Below are 18365 nucleotides of genomic sequence, written 5' to 3'. Positions count from 1 at the left end.
AGCATGCTGATGTTAAGATAATATAATGTTTCCCTCAATAACCACCTAGTTTAGCGCTTGTTAGCATGCAACCTCTTGCTATTCAGCAGTGACAAATACAGTACAGCTGAGGCTGATGGGAATGTCACTAGTTATGAAAGGCTAGGGGATCACCAAAATCAGTCGATTACATTGTCAACGGGCCATGAATCTAACAAAAAACACATGCTAATCCTTCAAGTAGATGCTGATTTTTAATTGGGAGCACGATAACTCAGACCTGGTTTTGCTCAAAGGGATTGCCAAAATCAGAATACATCCTCTCGGCACCTTGAACATCAAACTAAATTCAGTCGCAAATCAACCAGTAGCTGTTGAGATATTTTACTTACTTATTTTTCCTTACTGTTGCTGGAGGACAATTTCTAGAGATTACCAAAGCAGGAGTAATTCTCCAGGGACCATAAATTGGCAATCCATTACACCGCTACTGAGATATATCTGTCTGCAATAAAGTGTTGCACCGATCGACTGAACAACAGACGACAGATCGACGATGCTATCCATAAAGCTGTACTACTAGCGTTGCTAGACGAATGCAGAGATGTTGCTAAAAATGGCTCCAAGAGGATAAAAAACACAGGCAAATACATGATCAGACAGGTTTTAAATCACAGTTAGTTGTGTCTTTTTGTCGTCCCAATAACGTCAGTGTCTTTTTTAATGCATTGCTGATTTCATATTAAAAGGAAGACATAAAGGTCTTTGGGGAAATATCAGAAATGCTCCATTTCCTCTCAGCTGGCTAAGGGTGTGTCTGTGTCTGTTTGACTGACATCAACTGGGGAACAAGAGAAAAAAGAAGCAAATTTGCGCTATAACTTACAAATCATGGGCAGACAGAGTGTTGTCAGAGGTATTAAGGACCTCACCAATATCTAAACGGGCTGACGGGCTGATCAGCTAATTAGCCATCTTGCCTGCAAACTGATGTTAGCAGGATGCGACATTGTTGGATGGCTACAAGCTCATGTGACAACAAGGTGTGGTGTGTTCATATTTTTAAGTTAGATAAGAAGTACACTTTGAAAGGGAAGCTAACCTGTGTTGCAGAGAACAAACAGTATTCCTACGAATTAATGCAAAATTAGGGTGCCTTCATGAAACCAAAAAATATAAAATGTACATTTAATTAAATAAATTCAGAAAATTTAATCATAGTGGACTTCAAACAAGCCTCCAGGTTATTAAAAAAATAAGATGAATCCTAAAATTACTGCCCAAACCATCCATCATGGACCGGCTTCTTGGTTCTATAAACTGGACTTTGGGTGTAAAAACATTTGGTTTAACCTTCAAATAACTTGGTCCAGATAATCTGACAAATGTGTTGTCAGCTGTCTTGTTGTTTCTTGTTCTGTATGTGACTTGATTTTGTGTTGTGTATGTGATATACTGTGTTTGTGTGACTGACGGATGCCTTTAAAATATGTATGGATGGATGTGTCGGCAGTGACGCAAGGTCCTGACTGACTCAGGCTGTGTCCCGGCATCCATACGTCCTTGTCATAGCTGAGAGCACAGCACTGACAACCTCGCTTAGTTTGTCTCTTTAAGCCAACATCACATCAGAGATGGTGGCATAGGGGCGGAAGAGTGGGAGGGCGAAAGTGGGCCGGCGGGGGCACCCCAGCTCTGACCTGGCCCGGCCCGGCCCAGCCTGGCTTGGTTACGGTACCTGAGGAGTGATGAAGAGAATAGGGGAGACGGGGAGGAAGGGACTTTGAATCGCAGACAGCGAAGGAGGGATCAGAGTGACAGAGGGGGAGGAGAAAAGGGAGGGAGAGTGAGGAGCAAAGGGGAGGGTTTAGGGAAATAGATTTGAGAGAGAGAGTGAAAGGGAGAGTGAGGGAGTGTGTGTGTGTGTGTGTGTGTGAGAGAGAGAGAGAGAGAGAGAGCATGTGAAGCACGCTGCCAGCGCTCTCTCGGTAATGCACTGTGAACAGGGACAAGCGAGAGAGCGAACACACACACACACACACACACTCACATACGCACATGCTGCCTCTGTCACACACCCTCACACCCGTACACCTTCACACTGTGCCGCTCCTTCACACACACATATACACACACTCCCTCACACGTGTGCGCTGAGGCTGAGAGGTGCCTTCTTCTTCGGAGACTTTTCCTCTGTCTCTCTCTCTCAGACGCACACATGGACACACACTGTGCAGCTGGACTCAACAGAACCAGACCGGACTACTGTCACCCACCAGTGGAGACTCTCGCATGAGCAGCGGCGGTACAGCATCTACCGTAAGGCACGGCTACCTGCCAGCACCACCCCCCCATCTCCTATTCCCCTTCACCTCATCTCCTCTCCCTCCCTCCCTCTCTGTCTCCCTCCATTCATTCATCCCTTGTTCTCCCAGCTGTGAGGCGGCATGCGTGGCTGAAGGACACAGCGCTGCGCTCTGCTGTGGTGTAGTGCGCCGCCGAGAGAGTTGGAGAGCCCGATCCGATAGAGGGGATAGATAGACTCACTGCACTCCCTCCCTCCCTCTCTCTCCTCATTCTCTGTGTCCCTGTCTGTCTCTCTATCCCCGCGCTCTCTCGTTCATGAATGTCACCTCTATCTCTGGGAAATGCTGGATGTATCAAGCCCCTGTCTTTTTCCCTTCTTCTCTCAGGGTGCGGGTGAACGCAAGGGTGATGCCAGGAGAGCTTGAAAGACAGCGAGGAAACAAGCCGCACTCCGTCCGGCAGCGACCGTCCAAATCCCTTCATCCTCTTCCCAGCTTGCGGAGCTGATACCTCAGGTCGGACGGTCCCCACTTCTTCTTCTACTTCTCTGTCGTTGTTTCGGATAGAGACATTTTTACAGGTGAGGGACAGAACGGAAAGGAGCTGCAGTGTGTCCCTCAACAGTGTCACTTGTTATTTTTGGAGAGTTGATATTCAGAATTCTTTTCAACCCACTGAATTGATTCTGGCTTCTGATCTGGGGACTGAGCGGGTTAAGAGGACTTGACGGGATTTTTGTTTGGGTCTGGTTCCATCATGCAACGAAGGGTTGTGATGCTGAACATTTTCGGACAGGATTGAGTCAAACTTCACTGGAGCGCCGGGAAGGGGGTAAGGGTACACTCGGACTGGGACAGAGGCATTGGGAGGTAAGGGTACAACCGGACTGGGTCAGAGGCATTGGAGTGACATCGGCTACAGTGCATTGGTTTCTGGGTGGATAGCAACATGACTTGTCCCAACAGAGGAACAGTGACGTATCAAGGCTTCACTTGAACGTCACTCCCTACCAGAACACAAACAACCAGAAGGACATTTAAGGGTATCCATCATCAATCCAAACCCCAACGGGAGCCAGCTGTCAGTTTGTCAGGGGTGGGCCTTTCAGGAATCCACCCTTATTTCCTCCACCTCCACCTCGTCTTCCCTTCCTCTCCCTCTTTTTCTGCCCTTCGTTGCTTTGGTCCATCCTCAGAAGCCCCCTCCTCCGCTCTGCACCCCTCCCTCAGCGGTGCTCCGTCGCCCTGGGTGAGTGGGCAGGGGGGTGGCCCACGGTACCCCCCGACACCTGGGCGCCACCGAGCCGCCAGAGGCTGGTGAGGGGGCGGCAGGGTCAGTGCTGGGAAGATGGCCGCTCTCGCCAGCTCCCTAATTCGCCAGCGCAGGGAGGTCAAGGACCCCCAGGCAAACCGGCAGATCGCCAGCAAGCGCAAGCCTTGCCCAAAGAGCAACAAGTCGCTCTGCCAGAAGCAAATCCTCATATTAATATCGAAGGTTCGACTATGTGGCAGTCGAGGGAGAAAAATGGAAAAAAGACCAGGTGAGTCCCCACAGGCCTTCCTATTAAAATCTCTCATTTCTTCCTTCCTTCCTACACCGTCTTCATCTTCCCTTCTTCTTTGCTCCGTTTTCTGCCTGTTCTGGATAACTGGATTTTGATGGCTGACTTGCCAGACTACAGATTAATCCTCAACTGTAAAGCCTCAATAGAGAACATCCCCAGCCTGTAATTTTCAGTTCAGGACTTAATCTGAATCTGGGAAACATCCCAGCCCATCTTCCTGGTAGCTGTAAACAGCATGTCCTGTATTTATGGTAGTACAGGAAATGGAAAGAGTAAATTCCAGCTTAATACTCTCAGATTTGTACCACTGACCAGGGGCATGTCCTAGCCTGTGTTGTGACTGTAGTGATGACTTTGTTGAGGTGCATGTCAACACATCCAGACACATGCTGGTAATCTGCAAGCACACAACGAAGTTGGCTCATACATACGGTGATTTACTATGATATAAAAATGTCAAGAGGCGCCTCATTTGCAATTCTGGGGGCCATTACTCTCCCTGTGCTTCCCTCAAGGCAAGTGAACACACAGTGTGGTCTAATTTGTCTTGTGTGTTTGCATGTTAAATGTAATTGCAAAATTATTCACTGACGCTAAATGAGACGGGGACAGCTGATCTGCGTGATGAGTGTGTCTGTGTTGCATATGGTGATGGTTTTTCGACATTACGAGTCAAAGATAAATAGAATTTTGAGAATAATTCCTCTATAATGTCCTAATGATGGCTCTAATGTCGGCACCTTACGATAATATGGCTCCTCAGAGGTCATGTGGTCGTGGTGAAGCCTTTTTGGATCTGTTTGTCAATGTGCTTCTAAATTTAGATGAGGGAGTCAGGGCTGAGCAGTGAAAACACACACTCACACACCAGTGGAGGTGTTAGGGTTGGGGTTAGGGTTAGTCTAGGAAATGTACGTTTTTAGGGCAGATCGTTTTGGTGCCAAGGTTTGTTTTTAAATTAGTGATATTAGAGCTACACTTAGGTTATTTGCTCTCCATTCAGACATTGATTTAAATAATAAATAATTGGCCTTTTTTCTTTTTGGGATAACAAGCATTTTATTTCAAAAGACAAAGTAAACTTGGCTTTTTTTGCTTCTTGTGAATTCATTTGTTTGTTTATTTTCTTTCAATTTCTGTTGCTGTTGTGGAAGTCATAAAGGCTTTTTCTACTTTCTAGTTTTTAAGATAAGGTTCGAGTGAAATTATAATCAGAGAGAAAGATCTTCATTGACAGATTGTTTATGCCTAAATAAGCTAAATAAACAAACTCGCTTCAGTTTCGTGACTGAATAAGCAGAATAAACAAACTGACCTTAAAGGACAACACAATTCTGTACTGTTTTACGTTTTCCATATGTGGCAGACCCTGCCACCTTTCTAGCTTCAAACAGTGTTCTGAGGACCTTATTTTCCTCTGGGTATTTCTGAGTTTGTATTATTACCTCATTAATATTGTAAATATTAAAATTCTGAGTTTGAATTTCTTCTCCAAAACTACGTAGTGCCCCTTTAAATTCAGTAGTACGTGTCACATAGATCCTGGTCCATCTATACAACAGTAAGTGTGTATCGTCATGTGTGTTTTCCCTGAATGAGCTTGTCCTCGCCTCACCAGTCTGCATGTGTGTGTCCTGTCCTCTCCCCACACACCTTCCTGCACATCCATGTACAGTACGTGCATGTCCTTCCCATGCAAGTGTGTTTGTGTGTGTGCGCTCTGTGATATTTATTACCTCGATGTGCCAAGTTCATCATGATAATTACGTGTGGAACATCTAACATTGAAAGCAGCATCTGCCATAGAGGCGGCTGCTCTCTACATTGTAATTACGGTTGTAAAATATGTCGGACAGGTCGTGGCAGTGCCAGATCTTTGGGAAAAGGCCACGCGTGCATCGTGCCCATTGTTTGAAACCATTTCCACCCTAATGGTGTCAGTGCTTCTCACACTCTTATGGATTTATTATGGTAATCGTGGGACGAGGTGTGGAGACTGTGGTTAGAGACACGTCGCCAGCTTCACCGATTCAGGTTGTGATTTACAGGGGTCTGTGTTAAGTGCCTGTGTGTGGCAGTGTGCGTCTTCATCATTCTCTCAAGGAGTCTCTACATGTGTGTGTGTTTGTGTGTGTTCAGCATATGGAGGACACCGCTGAACCCTAACCATGAATGTGTGTGTGCTAGCTGGCGTATGTGAGTATGTATTCTCCTCGTGTGAGTTTCTCCCTCCTTTACCGAGCTTTAGCCCGAGGCCACAGTTGACCCCTGGCCAGAAATAAACGAGTAGAATATTCTTGAGCCGTAGTCTCCACCTCCTCCTCCTCGTCCTCCTCCTGGCAGGACTTCAGAGCAGCCTGCTTACAGCTTGCGTTCACATTGCCTCCAACTGGCTTCCATTGTTTTTACTGGCATCATTTGGCTGCTATTGGCTTATTCTGCATCCGGGGGCTTATAGTCTCTCGCATTGTCTTGTGTTTTGGTTGGTTATCATTGTTTTCTGATGGCTTCCATTGTAGCATTGGCTTCCTTTAGCTACGGTTGCCTTCTCTTGGCTTCTGTTGTCAAACACAGATTCCCAATTTACATTTCTCATATGTAAACAGTTGAAAATAAAAACAGCGACGATAAGATTCTAGGAACTACCTGAGGCTTATAAATAAATAAAGATTCTACCACAGAAACTGATTACAGTGTGACTTATTCCAGCATCAGGCTTTTAATTTATAATGCAGGACCAACACCACATTTGAAATATGACAATTTGCAGGGACAGCACGTCAGTATTATAAATGAAGGCATTAAGGATCATTATTATTTTTGCATGTCAGTTAAATGTCAAATGACATCTATAACAACATGTGTAGTCACAAGCCCAAGTCAGTTCCCAGTAGAAACACCCAGCAGCACCAAAGCAATATGATCACCCTCCGGTTGCAGGTTACACCAATTATCATGGAAGGTTTCACCAGAAGACCAACAGGCTACTTTCTGGGTCAGTGGTTTAACAGTTGTCAGTTGTAATATGACCTGTCCTTTTTTAGGATCCTTAATTATTAATATTTTTTTCATTTATCTGAGAAAGGATCAACTCAATAAGTCGGTCAAATAAGGTAACATGGTTGTACCATTTTCCCCCGAAATGAAACAATACAAAAGGTGTTTTCTTTTGGCCCGTGGCCCACCATTAAGTTTTGGTTTTGGTGCCCCAAGTGAAAAAGTACGGGAACCCTGAAACAAGTTATTTTTTTTAGCATTCGGTTTTACTTTAAAATCCCAATCAGGAGCAGGTAAGAAAGCTCATCCTGCTGTAACTCACTGTTACACAACTCTACCAAATTCCACTTAGGTAAGTCTCGCTACTTGGCAGCCATCTTGGAAATGCAACTGGGTAATTATTTCAGGCTTTCAATGGTCGCCCATCAGATCTGATACCAAAAAAAAAAAAAAGCTTAAAAAGTTTGGTGATTTTGCCCAAAAACAAGGTATAAAATGCTTTTTTCCCCCCACAGGATATACTTCTACTACTCATGCACAACACCAACTTCTTTTACAGCTCAATACAGAGTGTCGTGACGTGGAGTTGTCAGCTCATCCCACCAGAGCAGTTGAACGAAAACTCACCTTTCTTAGTAATCATGTGCATGAGTCTGATATTCTCCTCCTATTACTGCAGCCGGACCAAATCGGTTGAAACCGCTGTGAAAGTCTCAGCTGTGCACTCGTATCGTGCAACAACATAATTGGCTGATGGGTTTGCCGGTTTGGCTTTGATAAAGCAGACAATTGGCTTTTGGGGGGAAGGCACGGGACATATGTCATACAAGTGCCATATTTGGCTTCATGTGCTTTTCAATTGAAAAGGCTTTGTGTTTTTATAGCTCTGCTCTTTCAGATAGTCCAAAGAATAAAGAATAGCAGCAGTGACTTCCAGTTGGGGTCATTGTTAAATGTCAACGCACATGCTAAAAAGACATAAACAAACATCATAGGTTGGAAACAGCAATGAAATCCCTGATGCATCACTTAATTATGAACTCTTGTCACATCTTCTTGAACATACTTGGTTGAAGGTATTTGTTTGGTTCTGTCCTTTCAGGACATATTTTTGTCCCTGTGAAACCCTGGCGCGCAACAGAAAGCAAAAGCAATCACACTTTTTTTTCTTTCACCTTAATAAGAGTTCAAACCTTGAGACTAAGCTCCTGTGGCCCAGTTCTAAAAATGTGGTCACCTTATGTGTAGTGCAGTATGTTAAGACACTGCACACAGATGAACTGATGGCACCTCAAATACTCAAGTGTTTCTGTGTGTGTGTGTGTAGATGTTATCATGCATCTAACACTGTCTGCTTGTGCGCCACTGCATTGTGTCTGTCTAAGGCCACTTGAGGCTATTGTAGGAGAGGAGGTGCACTAAGAACGAGTGTGTGGATGGTGTGTGTGTGTGTGTGTGTGTGTGTGTGTGTGTCCTCAAACATCAGCTACCTTACCTGCGTAAAAGTGAAGGATGCTGCGGGGTGGGGTGGTGACGTGTGTTTGCGTGTCCCGGCCTGACCCCCTTACCTCCTCTCTCGCACTGTCAACCCGCATCTCTGCCCACTCTGTCACCCCCTCACCTCTACGCACACACACACACCCACGCACACACACCCTCTAACCCTCACCTAACCCATACTAATGATGCCCCAGCACTACAGCCCACTCAGCTTATAACAAGGTCAGCTCGCCCTGCACAAACACACACACACACACACACACATACACACACACACACAAGCTAGCCTTAGCAGACAAACACACTTTCAAGCGCAGATATACACAAGTACATATCTATAATTATGAACACACACTCTTGCATAGATAAAAACACACATTCGCACAAACTAATAAATCAGTACACACACACACGCAAACACAAACAAATGATGAGATTTCGTGATACGTAGGGAGTGTGGGAGAGAGATAATTTCGCCATGGCTTTGCGTGTGTGTGTATTTATGTGTGTGTGCGGTGCTGATATGATCTAATGAGGATGTTAAGCCGCCTATTGGATATCAAAGCGCAAACCAAAATAGCTTGTGTTGTCCTCTGACTGCCTGCTGGAGCGGTTGTGGAAGCCCTCCTCTCTTCTGTTAACAGGATAGAAAAACACTCGCAGTTGTGACTGCAGCACGGGGGCCAAGTGTTCATCCAGCTACTGCAAATTGGTCCGTGTGTGTGTGTGTGTGTGTGTGTGTGTGTGTGTGGGAGAAGGAGAAGAGAGTGCACGTTCGTGGAGGAGACAAACGACAAATGACGGTGTGACAGCAGTCAGTGCAGGCATCTCGACCAGGCTGTGTGTGTGTGTGTGGGGTTGTGTGTGTGTGTGGCTCATTGTTGTGCCGTGATTCATCAGGCCACACCAGCTCCTCTCATTAACACACACTGATTTATCAATAATGTGCGGCAGCGTTTGGAGAGCACACATTGACTGGGGCGATTTACTGCCTCGTAGGCCGGACACTCTGGACGGGCTACACCAGGGGAGGACTATATTTCTCTCTCCCTCTCTTTCTGTTTGACTCTCTCCTTTATCAGTCCTCCCTTTCTCCTCTGTCCTCTCAATCCATCCTACATCCTCTCTCTCTATCTCACCTCCCTGTCTCCCCCCCTCCACACCACTCACTTATCTTCTCAAGGACATCTGGCTTTCTTTTAACTGTCTCTCTCTCCCTCCCTCGGTGTCTGCCTGTCTCCCTACGCTCGCCGTATTTTCCCCATGGTGTCTAATCATCTTGTCTTTGGGCCAGTCAGTTAGTCACTGGGTGCTACAATAGCAAAGATACTGGAGGTATTGTGCTGCCATGTTATGTAACCCTAGTTCCATTGTTACTGGATCAGCAGCGAGCGTGATGCGCGTCTTATGCGTGCAACTGTGATCACTCAGTTTTGGAGTTTGTTTACTATTGTTCTCCTTCATTCTTGGTGTGTATTTGTGGAGCGGCGTCATGATGCTATGGAGATTCATCTGAGGAGACAGAAGGATGCCTGTGTGAATCTTACAGTGATGCAGACAGTATTCAGATTCTTGAAAGGAGACGTATTATGCTCATTTTGAGGTTCATAATTTTATTTTGGGTTACTACAAGAATAGGTTTACATGCTTTAATGCTCAAAAAACAGGTTTCTCATACTGTATGAGAACCCTGTCTGAAACGCTCTGTTTTAGCTCCTGTCTCTTTAAGGCACCCCCTCACCAAATACCCAGTCTCCTCTGATTGGTCAGCTCACACATGCCTGACTCAGCACTGCTAACAACAACAGAGCAGCTGTGCTAAGCTGTGCTAGGCATAAATTATGCAAATGTGTGACATGGTGATGTCACGGAATTAAAGGCGGGACTACTAACGAGGCGTTTCTGGAGCAGTGTTTTCTGTGGGAGAGTAACTTCTGTTGGCGCGGCAAAAAAAATATATAAAACATTGAAGGAAAGGAGCATAATAGATCTCCTTTAAGGAAAAGTATATAAGTATAATCATGAAAACGTACTTAAAGGGGCATTATGTGTGAATTTCAATTGAAAATGTTCAAAAGTTAACTTAAAGTATCAACAGAATGTGCCCAGAACTGTGTATCCGTACATGGAGCGGGCAGGGCTTAAGCCTGGAATAGATATGGTTTATTACTTATTAGTAAAAAAAAAACAAGCTTTTTTTTTTAATAAACTTATAATTTTTTTTAATAAACTATCGCCTATTGATATTGACACATTTTGTTTAGGTGATACTTAAACCAAAAAGTACATTATCTGTTCAAGATAATTGTTTCCGCCGAGTTCTCACTCAACCCTAGCTAAAGCTCAGTACAGAACAGTATTCCAACTGTTCACAGTGACATCTGTGAGGTGTTAGTGGACTAAAGTGGACTAAACACAACTTAGATTAACTCAAAGAAACATTTACTCAAGATTTACTCAAATTAAACCATGTCGCTGTTTTTTATAACATCACAAGGGTCAATAAAGTCAGCGTTATTTACAAAAGCATCATGAAAAGCAATTGCCCCCCTGGTGCCCTCTTGGGTGCCCCTATGGTAGATAAAACATGATGCGCACTGGCACCGTATACATCTGGTGCCTTTTTTATTTTTTCTTGCCCCTGCCTTTCAACCATCCTGAGTCCGCCACTGACCAGGAGGGTTTGTAAACAAGCATGGTAGCTTGCTTTTCTGATGAGGACCAGGGCTATTCGTGTGTTGACTGACAGTGAGATAGACCAATCAGTTTGTGTGAACGCCCTACGTGAACAGTTGGCTGGATGCCAGGGTTCCGCTGGGGCTGAAAGGGTACGAAACGGAAACGCCTTTGTAAACTGCTGTTATTAATACACCAACACTAATGGCAGCTGCGGCTTGAACACATATTAAACTTTATTTAATATCCTGACTAATTCAGGCCAAACGTCACGCTGGATGGATTGTCGTTTGATGTTGCGTTTGAGCAGGGTGCCTGATTAATTGCCTGAATGATCAATGGTCTGGTTGTCAGACGATCGAATGGACGCCCAGCATGTCGGCCATCTTGTAGCAGTTTGGTTTAACCTGTGTTGTCCACATGGCTGCTGTCCTGTTAAAAACGGTTGTAGCAGTAGTATTTAACATGTAGATAGAAATGAAACTGAGCTCTGCAGCAGATAAACCATAATGTCTGCATCGTTTCCTCTCCATCCATGGCTCCGTATTCTTCTTGTTTCTGTATGGCTTTCCATATATAGTAGATCTGCAGTAATGCTGCCTTTGACATTCTTCAGGACGCAGCAGTCTTATTGTTGTCAATGGACAAAACAGATGGGGGTTCTTACTTTACATTCAGCACGAGCGCCCACACTGGGAGCGGTTGATTGACCTGTGTAGTGTCAGCATTGACGTCACACATTTGTGACTGTGAGACAAAACAGCCAATCAAAACTTGCACTGCGAATTATAAAAACTAACAGCGTCTGCACAGCTTAAGACTGAATGACTGCAGGGTGCGTATTTCTGCCCAAATGTATCTTTTGTTTAAACTAAAGGGCGATAAGGAGGGCTGAAACGGCCCAAACTGACTCGACAACAGCTCCCGCTTACGTCCCTCAAAGCACGATTAAAAGCATAATCATCCAAAAATACAAACAAGTAAAAAAGGAACAATTGGCTGAAGAACTCCATTAAAATTCTGTACTATCAAGTCAGTTTATGACAGAACTGAAGGCTCTGAATGTCTCATCCATTTGGCTTCGTATCCTCTGAACACTGACACTCATATAGTACTACACATACCAAGTGCAAGCTAAGGAATAATGTAGTAAGTGCCGTAAGCCTGCAGATAAAAGGAGTGAAACCCAAGCAGAAATGGCCCAGTGTTCAAAGAGTTAAACTGTGCTGCCTGCTCTGAAACAGTGAAGATGCAGAAAACGAACAGCTGTACAGTAAAACACAGTAAATTAACCTGCTACAAGCCAGTGGGCATTTGAAATTGCTTCGTTACATCGTTGTTTCCGAAAGGATGCTCATGAAAGGACTTTGAAAGAGGTCCACCAGACTACATGAAGATGTGGCACATTTAAACGTGTCACACCTCTGCTCTGCTCCCTCTCTGACCCCAGTCTCAGGAATCAAGCAGCAGGCTTGCTGTAGATCCGATCCGATAACTCCCTCGAGGAGGCTTTCTTGGACAAAATGGAGACAACTTTAGCAAATTCCCCCTACGGTAATCATCTGTCACATTGAGCACCAAGACTATTTAATATTTTAAATTGTGCAGACTCACATCTTTTGCTCATTAGCCACAGACGACCTGACCGTCCCCCATCAATCACCAGAGAGAGAGAGAGAGAGAGAATCGTCGCCACGTGCTTTACGCCGTGCATCACCAGCAGCCCGACGGCCTCTGTTGTTCTGTAACAGGTTCCGCCCTCTGTCTCTGCCAGTGCGGCAGATGTTGTGTATGAAATGGTGCCCGGAATAAATGATTTGGAGATGCTAACATTTGGCCTGTGAGATGATCAATGTGGGCTTTCAGTGCCGCCCCTCCCAACCAATTGATTTATGGAGCCGACCACCATTTGCTTTGCCGCGGAGCGTTTTTTGGACGGGCATCAATCATCATTATCAGACAAAATAGAATATTTCTGCTGCGCTGAGTGTGTGTGTGTGTTCCTGCTGTACTTCAGTGTGGGATAAAAGTTTGCTTGTGTGTGAGCTGTGTGTGTGAGTGTCGGGGTGTTGTTGTTGTTTGGATTATGAAGGCTGCAGTGCCCTGGTAGGAATGAGGGGCGAGCTGTTTGGGCACATTCTTGGCACGGCACGGCACTGAGAACACCAAAGTGTAATGAGAGCAGGGCTGCGAGGTCGAAGGGTGTCGTTGCTCTTCAAATGACCTCCGGCTGGTCGTGCCTCACACACACACACACACACACACTGACAGCAGAGCATGTATGCACGCATGCAAACACGTTTATCTCTCAATGCTCAACATCTTATTTTGCATCAGATAATTTCCGCTCCGCCGGGGCTCACCGTCTTGAGAGGCCCAGGTAACAAACGACTGGTGAGCGTCGAGTCAGCATCTTGCACACCCCCCCCCCCACCACCAACCCAACCTTGCTTTCCTCAATGTAAAAAAAAACCCCCAAGAAACAGCGCACTGCCCCTTTAATCAATGCCTATAGTTAAACCGCAATATTAACATGCTGAGGATAGTAAAGGCAGCATTAGCATTTTATATGTAATCAATTTGCCGCATGGTTTGTGTGCAGAGCTGTGCGGGACGTGTGTGACATGCAAGTCTAGGGATACAGAACACACACACACACACATGTACACACACACACTCACACACATACAGGCAGACACACAACTGAGGGAAAACACAGACAGCATGAAAGCCTTCTGGCTGGATCGTGAACAAGACATGGAGGCACGCAAAGGCACAGAGATCCACACCGGCAGTGAAAACACACGTACACACACACACACACAGATCTGCGTCATGAGTTGAGACTCTGATCCCTCAACTCCAGCCACAGTGTCCCTGACCGAAGTGACATCGTCTTCTAAAAGAAAACTCATTAAATCATATGACATTTTTATCCATCTCTCTCTTTTCATCTGTGTGTGTTGCGTGTGTGTGTGTCGAGTGTGTGTTTGTGTGTTCACCTCTCACTCTCACACCACCTCCAACACTTCAAACGGCGAGAATAAACCAGCCTTACGGGGAAAAGTCTGCGCGCGCATGCCTTCCCGCTTGCGTCCGTATCTGATTACGTGTTAATTTACTTTGATCACACGGACTGTAGCACCCAAGGGCCGGTGTAGGATTTACTGACAGGTGCCGTGGACCAAGAGATCAGCACACAGCACGGCCTCATATTTGTCTGTTGATCTCTTTGTTATTGGAGAGGCAGCCTGTAAATGAACTCAGAGAGAATACAGTACAGCAGCTATTTGACTGAAGTTCTGAGTCTCCAGTCTGCAGTTATTTGCGATCATTAGCTTCTGGCAGCTGTTAACTAGATGGTTTGTTAGTTTTACAGTAGTGAATATAAACCTGCCAGATTTGTTTAGAGGATCGCAGAGACATATAATGTATTTTCTTCACAGAGGACTGACTGTCAGCTTTAGTTTTTGAGCTTGTTGTGCTTTCAGTAATTAAAAATCAATACCTGTCAGAGTAATGACTGATACACTAAAGGGCTGTTTCACCAAAATTAGAAAGAGACATACTGTATTTTCTTGCTTGCCTCAAATATTTATGTAAAAAGTGACTAACTTTTCGCAGTGTAATTTGTTAACGACTCGTGTATCACAAATGTTAATCCATTCACATCCAAGGTTCGACTCCAAACACCTGGTTTGGAGTCGAGTCTTTACTTCCACTTATGTGCGTCACTATGTAACAGCCGTTATATAAATATGTATTTTTATATATTTATTATAAAATATATACACTACGCTGCTGCTGTTATGGCGTTATTTTAGATCACACTACCTTGCTCGGCATGGCCCGCCCTACTCTGCCTCTGATTGGCTCCATCCTGCCCATTAAGTGATGCGCATGTGCAACTCTCACCAAAGATTGAACAGAGGTGATAAGATGTCTCACTCTGTAGCTAAAACAGAGCATTAAAGACACAGTGTGTATAGGGGTGCAGCAGCAATGCACCATGTGAGAAAAGTAATGTGTTTTTTGAAAAATAAAGTATGTAAACCTATTCTACAAGGACCCCCAAGTCAAAGTAAGAACCTGAAAATTAGCATAATATGACCTCTTTAACAGTTCTACGTCAAAGTGGTTATACTGTATGGGAGCATATGGCGCTCTTTATAGTGCAGATCTAGAGGATCTCATGTAGCTTATGGTGGAGGAACAAACGCACAAAGACACACAGACATTTGAGGATGTCACAAGTATTTATATGCGCCCCAATGAATGGGACAAGATTTTGGCAAGTTTTGGGGAAGTATTCAGGAAGTTAACACCAATCACAGTGTGCCACCTTGACTTTTTCCACTCTGATGTGTCTTGATATACTTTCTTTTTTTTTTAAAACCCCAGTTTTTATCTCTTGTCTCTGTCACCACTTCTCTACCATTCATCCACTTCCTGTGTTCCCTCCACTTGTCTTCCCCTCCCCTTTACTAACACATGGAGTGCTTAAACATGCATGCTGCATTTACTGTACTTAAAGTGCTGTTCCCAAACCAGTACATGAATAACACTGAATAATGTAACTTGCGTGTTCCTATAGACAGACAGCCGAGGCGAGTGTTTCGGTCGTATAGAAATAATCCATTATGTTACTGTATAGACACTGAACAGATATAACAGTCCGGGCATTCACGTTATGTACAGGCACACAATCGGTGTATACAAATGCAGACGCAGCTGTATTGTTTTGAAGAGAAATCACACAGACAGGCGTGGGGCTTACATTTGCTCACTTGTTCACACCGACTGCACACACACAAACACACACATGCGCACACACAGAGTGATGATAAAAGGGGACACGGTGCAGGCAGAGCTGTGATCTATACTGTATCAACCCCCTCTGGGCATGATGTGCGCTTTCAAAAGCACATGTGTAGATTTTGACTCGGGACCTACAGCACATGCATGTGTTCTTTGTGTCAGAATCTGGCATGTGTTTGCTCCCTTTGAAAAATACACGAGTGAGATACAACGCAAATTCCCATGTGCGTGTACCTCGGAGTGTGTTTGGGTAGGGGAGGGGGGGCACCTTGCTGATTGCAGCACCCTGTCTACCTGTGTGTTGTTCCCCTGTGGTACACAAGCACAGGTGCGTGACGCGTCCTTCACTTTAATGTGCCATCAATCTGTAAAGCTGGAGACGAGCCAGAGCGCTGCCTCCTCCAGCCCCCCCTGCACACACACACACACACACACACACACACACATGCACATTTGAACAGGACTCTAGAAATGTCTGCTGTACTCTCTGAAGAGATTTTGCGTGCAGATGAGAGGAGAACTTCCTCTAAAACTGGGGCTTTACCTCCGCCATTAAATTATCTATCATGCAATTAGAGTCCCACTCTGCAGAGAGGGAGGGAGGGAGGGAAAGATAGAGCCAGACAGAGATAGAAAGCACTCTTAGCCATTCATTAAGTCTAGCATTAAGTCATAACATCTAATTAGACCGTGTAATACTGAATTTTTAAAGCTGTACAACCTGTTTAATATGTGATTTTATCATTAAACAATACCTCGATTAATATCTAGATACATTTTCATTATTTTTTCTGAAATAAAATCTAAATTATTACACCCACCTGGCAGATTATTTAAGCTTCAATCTTTAAGATTTCAGTCCTGGGCAATTTTGCGACACTGATGGTAACTGCAAGTGCATTTTAATAATAGAGGTCCACGGGTGCTATTTGAAATTACACGTGTACCCACTGGGGGCCATTAAAGGCAACTGAAGAACTACTCTGTCTGAGACACAAGAGAACAGAAGTGAAGCTTGTCAAAACGTTTAAAGGTGCTATATATAAGAATTTCAGTGTAAAAACATTAAAAATGAACTAAAGTTATCAAAAGAATGTGAAGAAATAAGAGTTCTGATGCCTGAAAAGTCTTTGTATTGCGTCGCAGTGATATCTCATAATACCACTCAGAGCTCTCACTCCAGCCTGCTAGCTGTATGACTAACAGAGCTAACGAGCTCACCGTTAGCAGCAGTTAGCAGTTTCTCTGGTGATATGCTGCCCCCTATTTGTTTGGAGTATGAATTCAACAGGTGATCATTACATATTCAAAGGCGACAGAAGGAAACAAATCAAGTCAAATGTATTTATAAAGTCCTCTTTAAAGACAAAGCACATTGACAGATCAGAGCAGGTAGCAGACAGCCAAAGACATAATGGGGATACTTTTCATTAGCGTAGCTAGCCTGTCTACATGTAGAGTAAATAAAAAAACAAAACAAAAAAACTCTACTTATTCCAATCGAATCAATGCAGAATGCATTAAGAATGCACTGTCCAATAGAGTGTAATCTAAAAACATTGATCAGGAGGAAAAAAGAAGTAAATAAAGACTTGTAGCACACTAACTAACCTACCAAATATAAAATGGTACACTTAAAGGGTAACTCCGCCAATTTTACACATGAAAGTGTGTTTACTGGTCTTTACTGGAGTACTACTGCATATGTAAAAAAAAAGGAGTATAAAGCCTTTTGCGGCTCCAGAGGAAGCTGCATGTAATCTGATAAATTGCCTCCAGTGATGTCATGTGGTGGTTACGCTGCATTGTGGGTAATGTAGGCACCAGGTTTTGACAAGCAGTCCACTGGAACACTGTTGGACTCTTTATAGTTTGAAAAACAAATGACCTAAAGCGATACAGCAGAACCAGACATATCACCTGTATTATTCCATGCATTCTTCTTCCTTTTCAAAACCTGGTGCCTACATTACCCAGAATGCAACTTAGCCACTGAGTGACATCAGTGGAGGAAGCAGTGGCAGAACTTACTCTTTAGAAGGAAATCTACCTAGGAATCTAAGGGAATCTCAGTTAGATAAAGGAAAAGATGACTTTTGTACTGAACTGGCATTTATAGTAGCAGAAATGATGAAAGACAGTCTTTTTTCTGGAAAAGCTACCAGACAGCCAAAACAAAGACAAGAAAATATGGCGAGTCATATATCACCCTCAGCTTCACCAGTATAACGGTGGGTAACTAAGAGACCACAGTGTCTTCTGTGTCTCAAAATATCAGCTTCAAATTCATTAGCTTATTAGACAGTATTACAGCAAACAAGTAAAGATGCCACTTGGGGACCACACATTCAGAGCACAGTGACACCAGCTGTTGTCTTCTGTATTACATGAAATGCATGCAGCTGCTGAATCTGTAGCTTGCAAATGTGTTTTATTCAAGATCATTTTTTGTCATCCTACAGCTCATATAGGTCATTGTATGTATTTACTCTTGTCTTGCCTCACAGCAGCTGACAGATGTTGA

General features: G+C 44.3%; 1 protein-coding gene across 1 annotated transcript in view; it reads left to right on the top strand.

Moving 5' to 3' along the window:
• The first annotated feature begins 3633 nt into the window (after positions 1 to 3633).
• fgf11a (fibroblast growth factor 11a) overlaps positions 3634 to 18365 on the top strand; it is a 96145-nt gene continuing 81413 nt past the window's right edge. The window contains exon 1 of the mRNA XM_073475116.1: positions 3634 to 3826. Within this exon, the coding sequence (XP_073331217.1) occupies positions 3634 to 3826 (193 nt within the window). The remainder of the gene's footprint in view (positions 3827 to 18365) is intronic.

Source organism: Pagrus major, chromosome 10, assembly GCF_040436345.1.
Source record: "Pagrus major chromosome 10, Pma_NU_1.0".
Classification (NCBI taxonomy): domain Eukaryota; kingdom Metazoa; phylum Chordata; class Actinopteri; order Spariformes; family Sparidae; genus Pagrus; species Pagrus major.
Note: the sequence above shows the minus strand (reverse complement) of the source record. Positions and strands in the feature narration are given on the sequence as shown.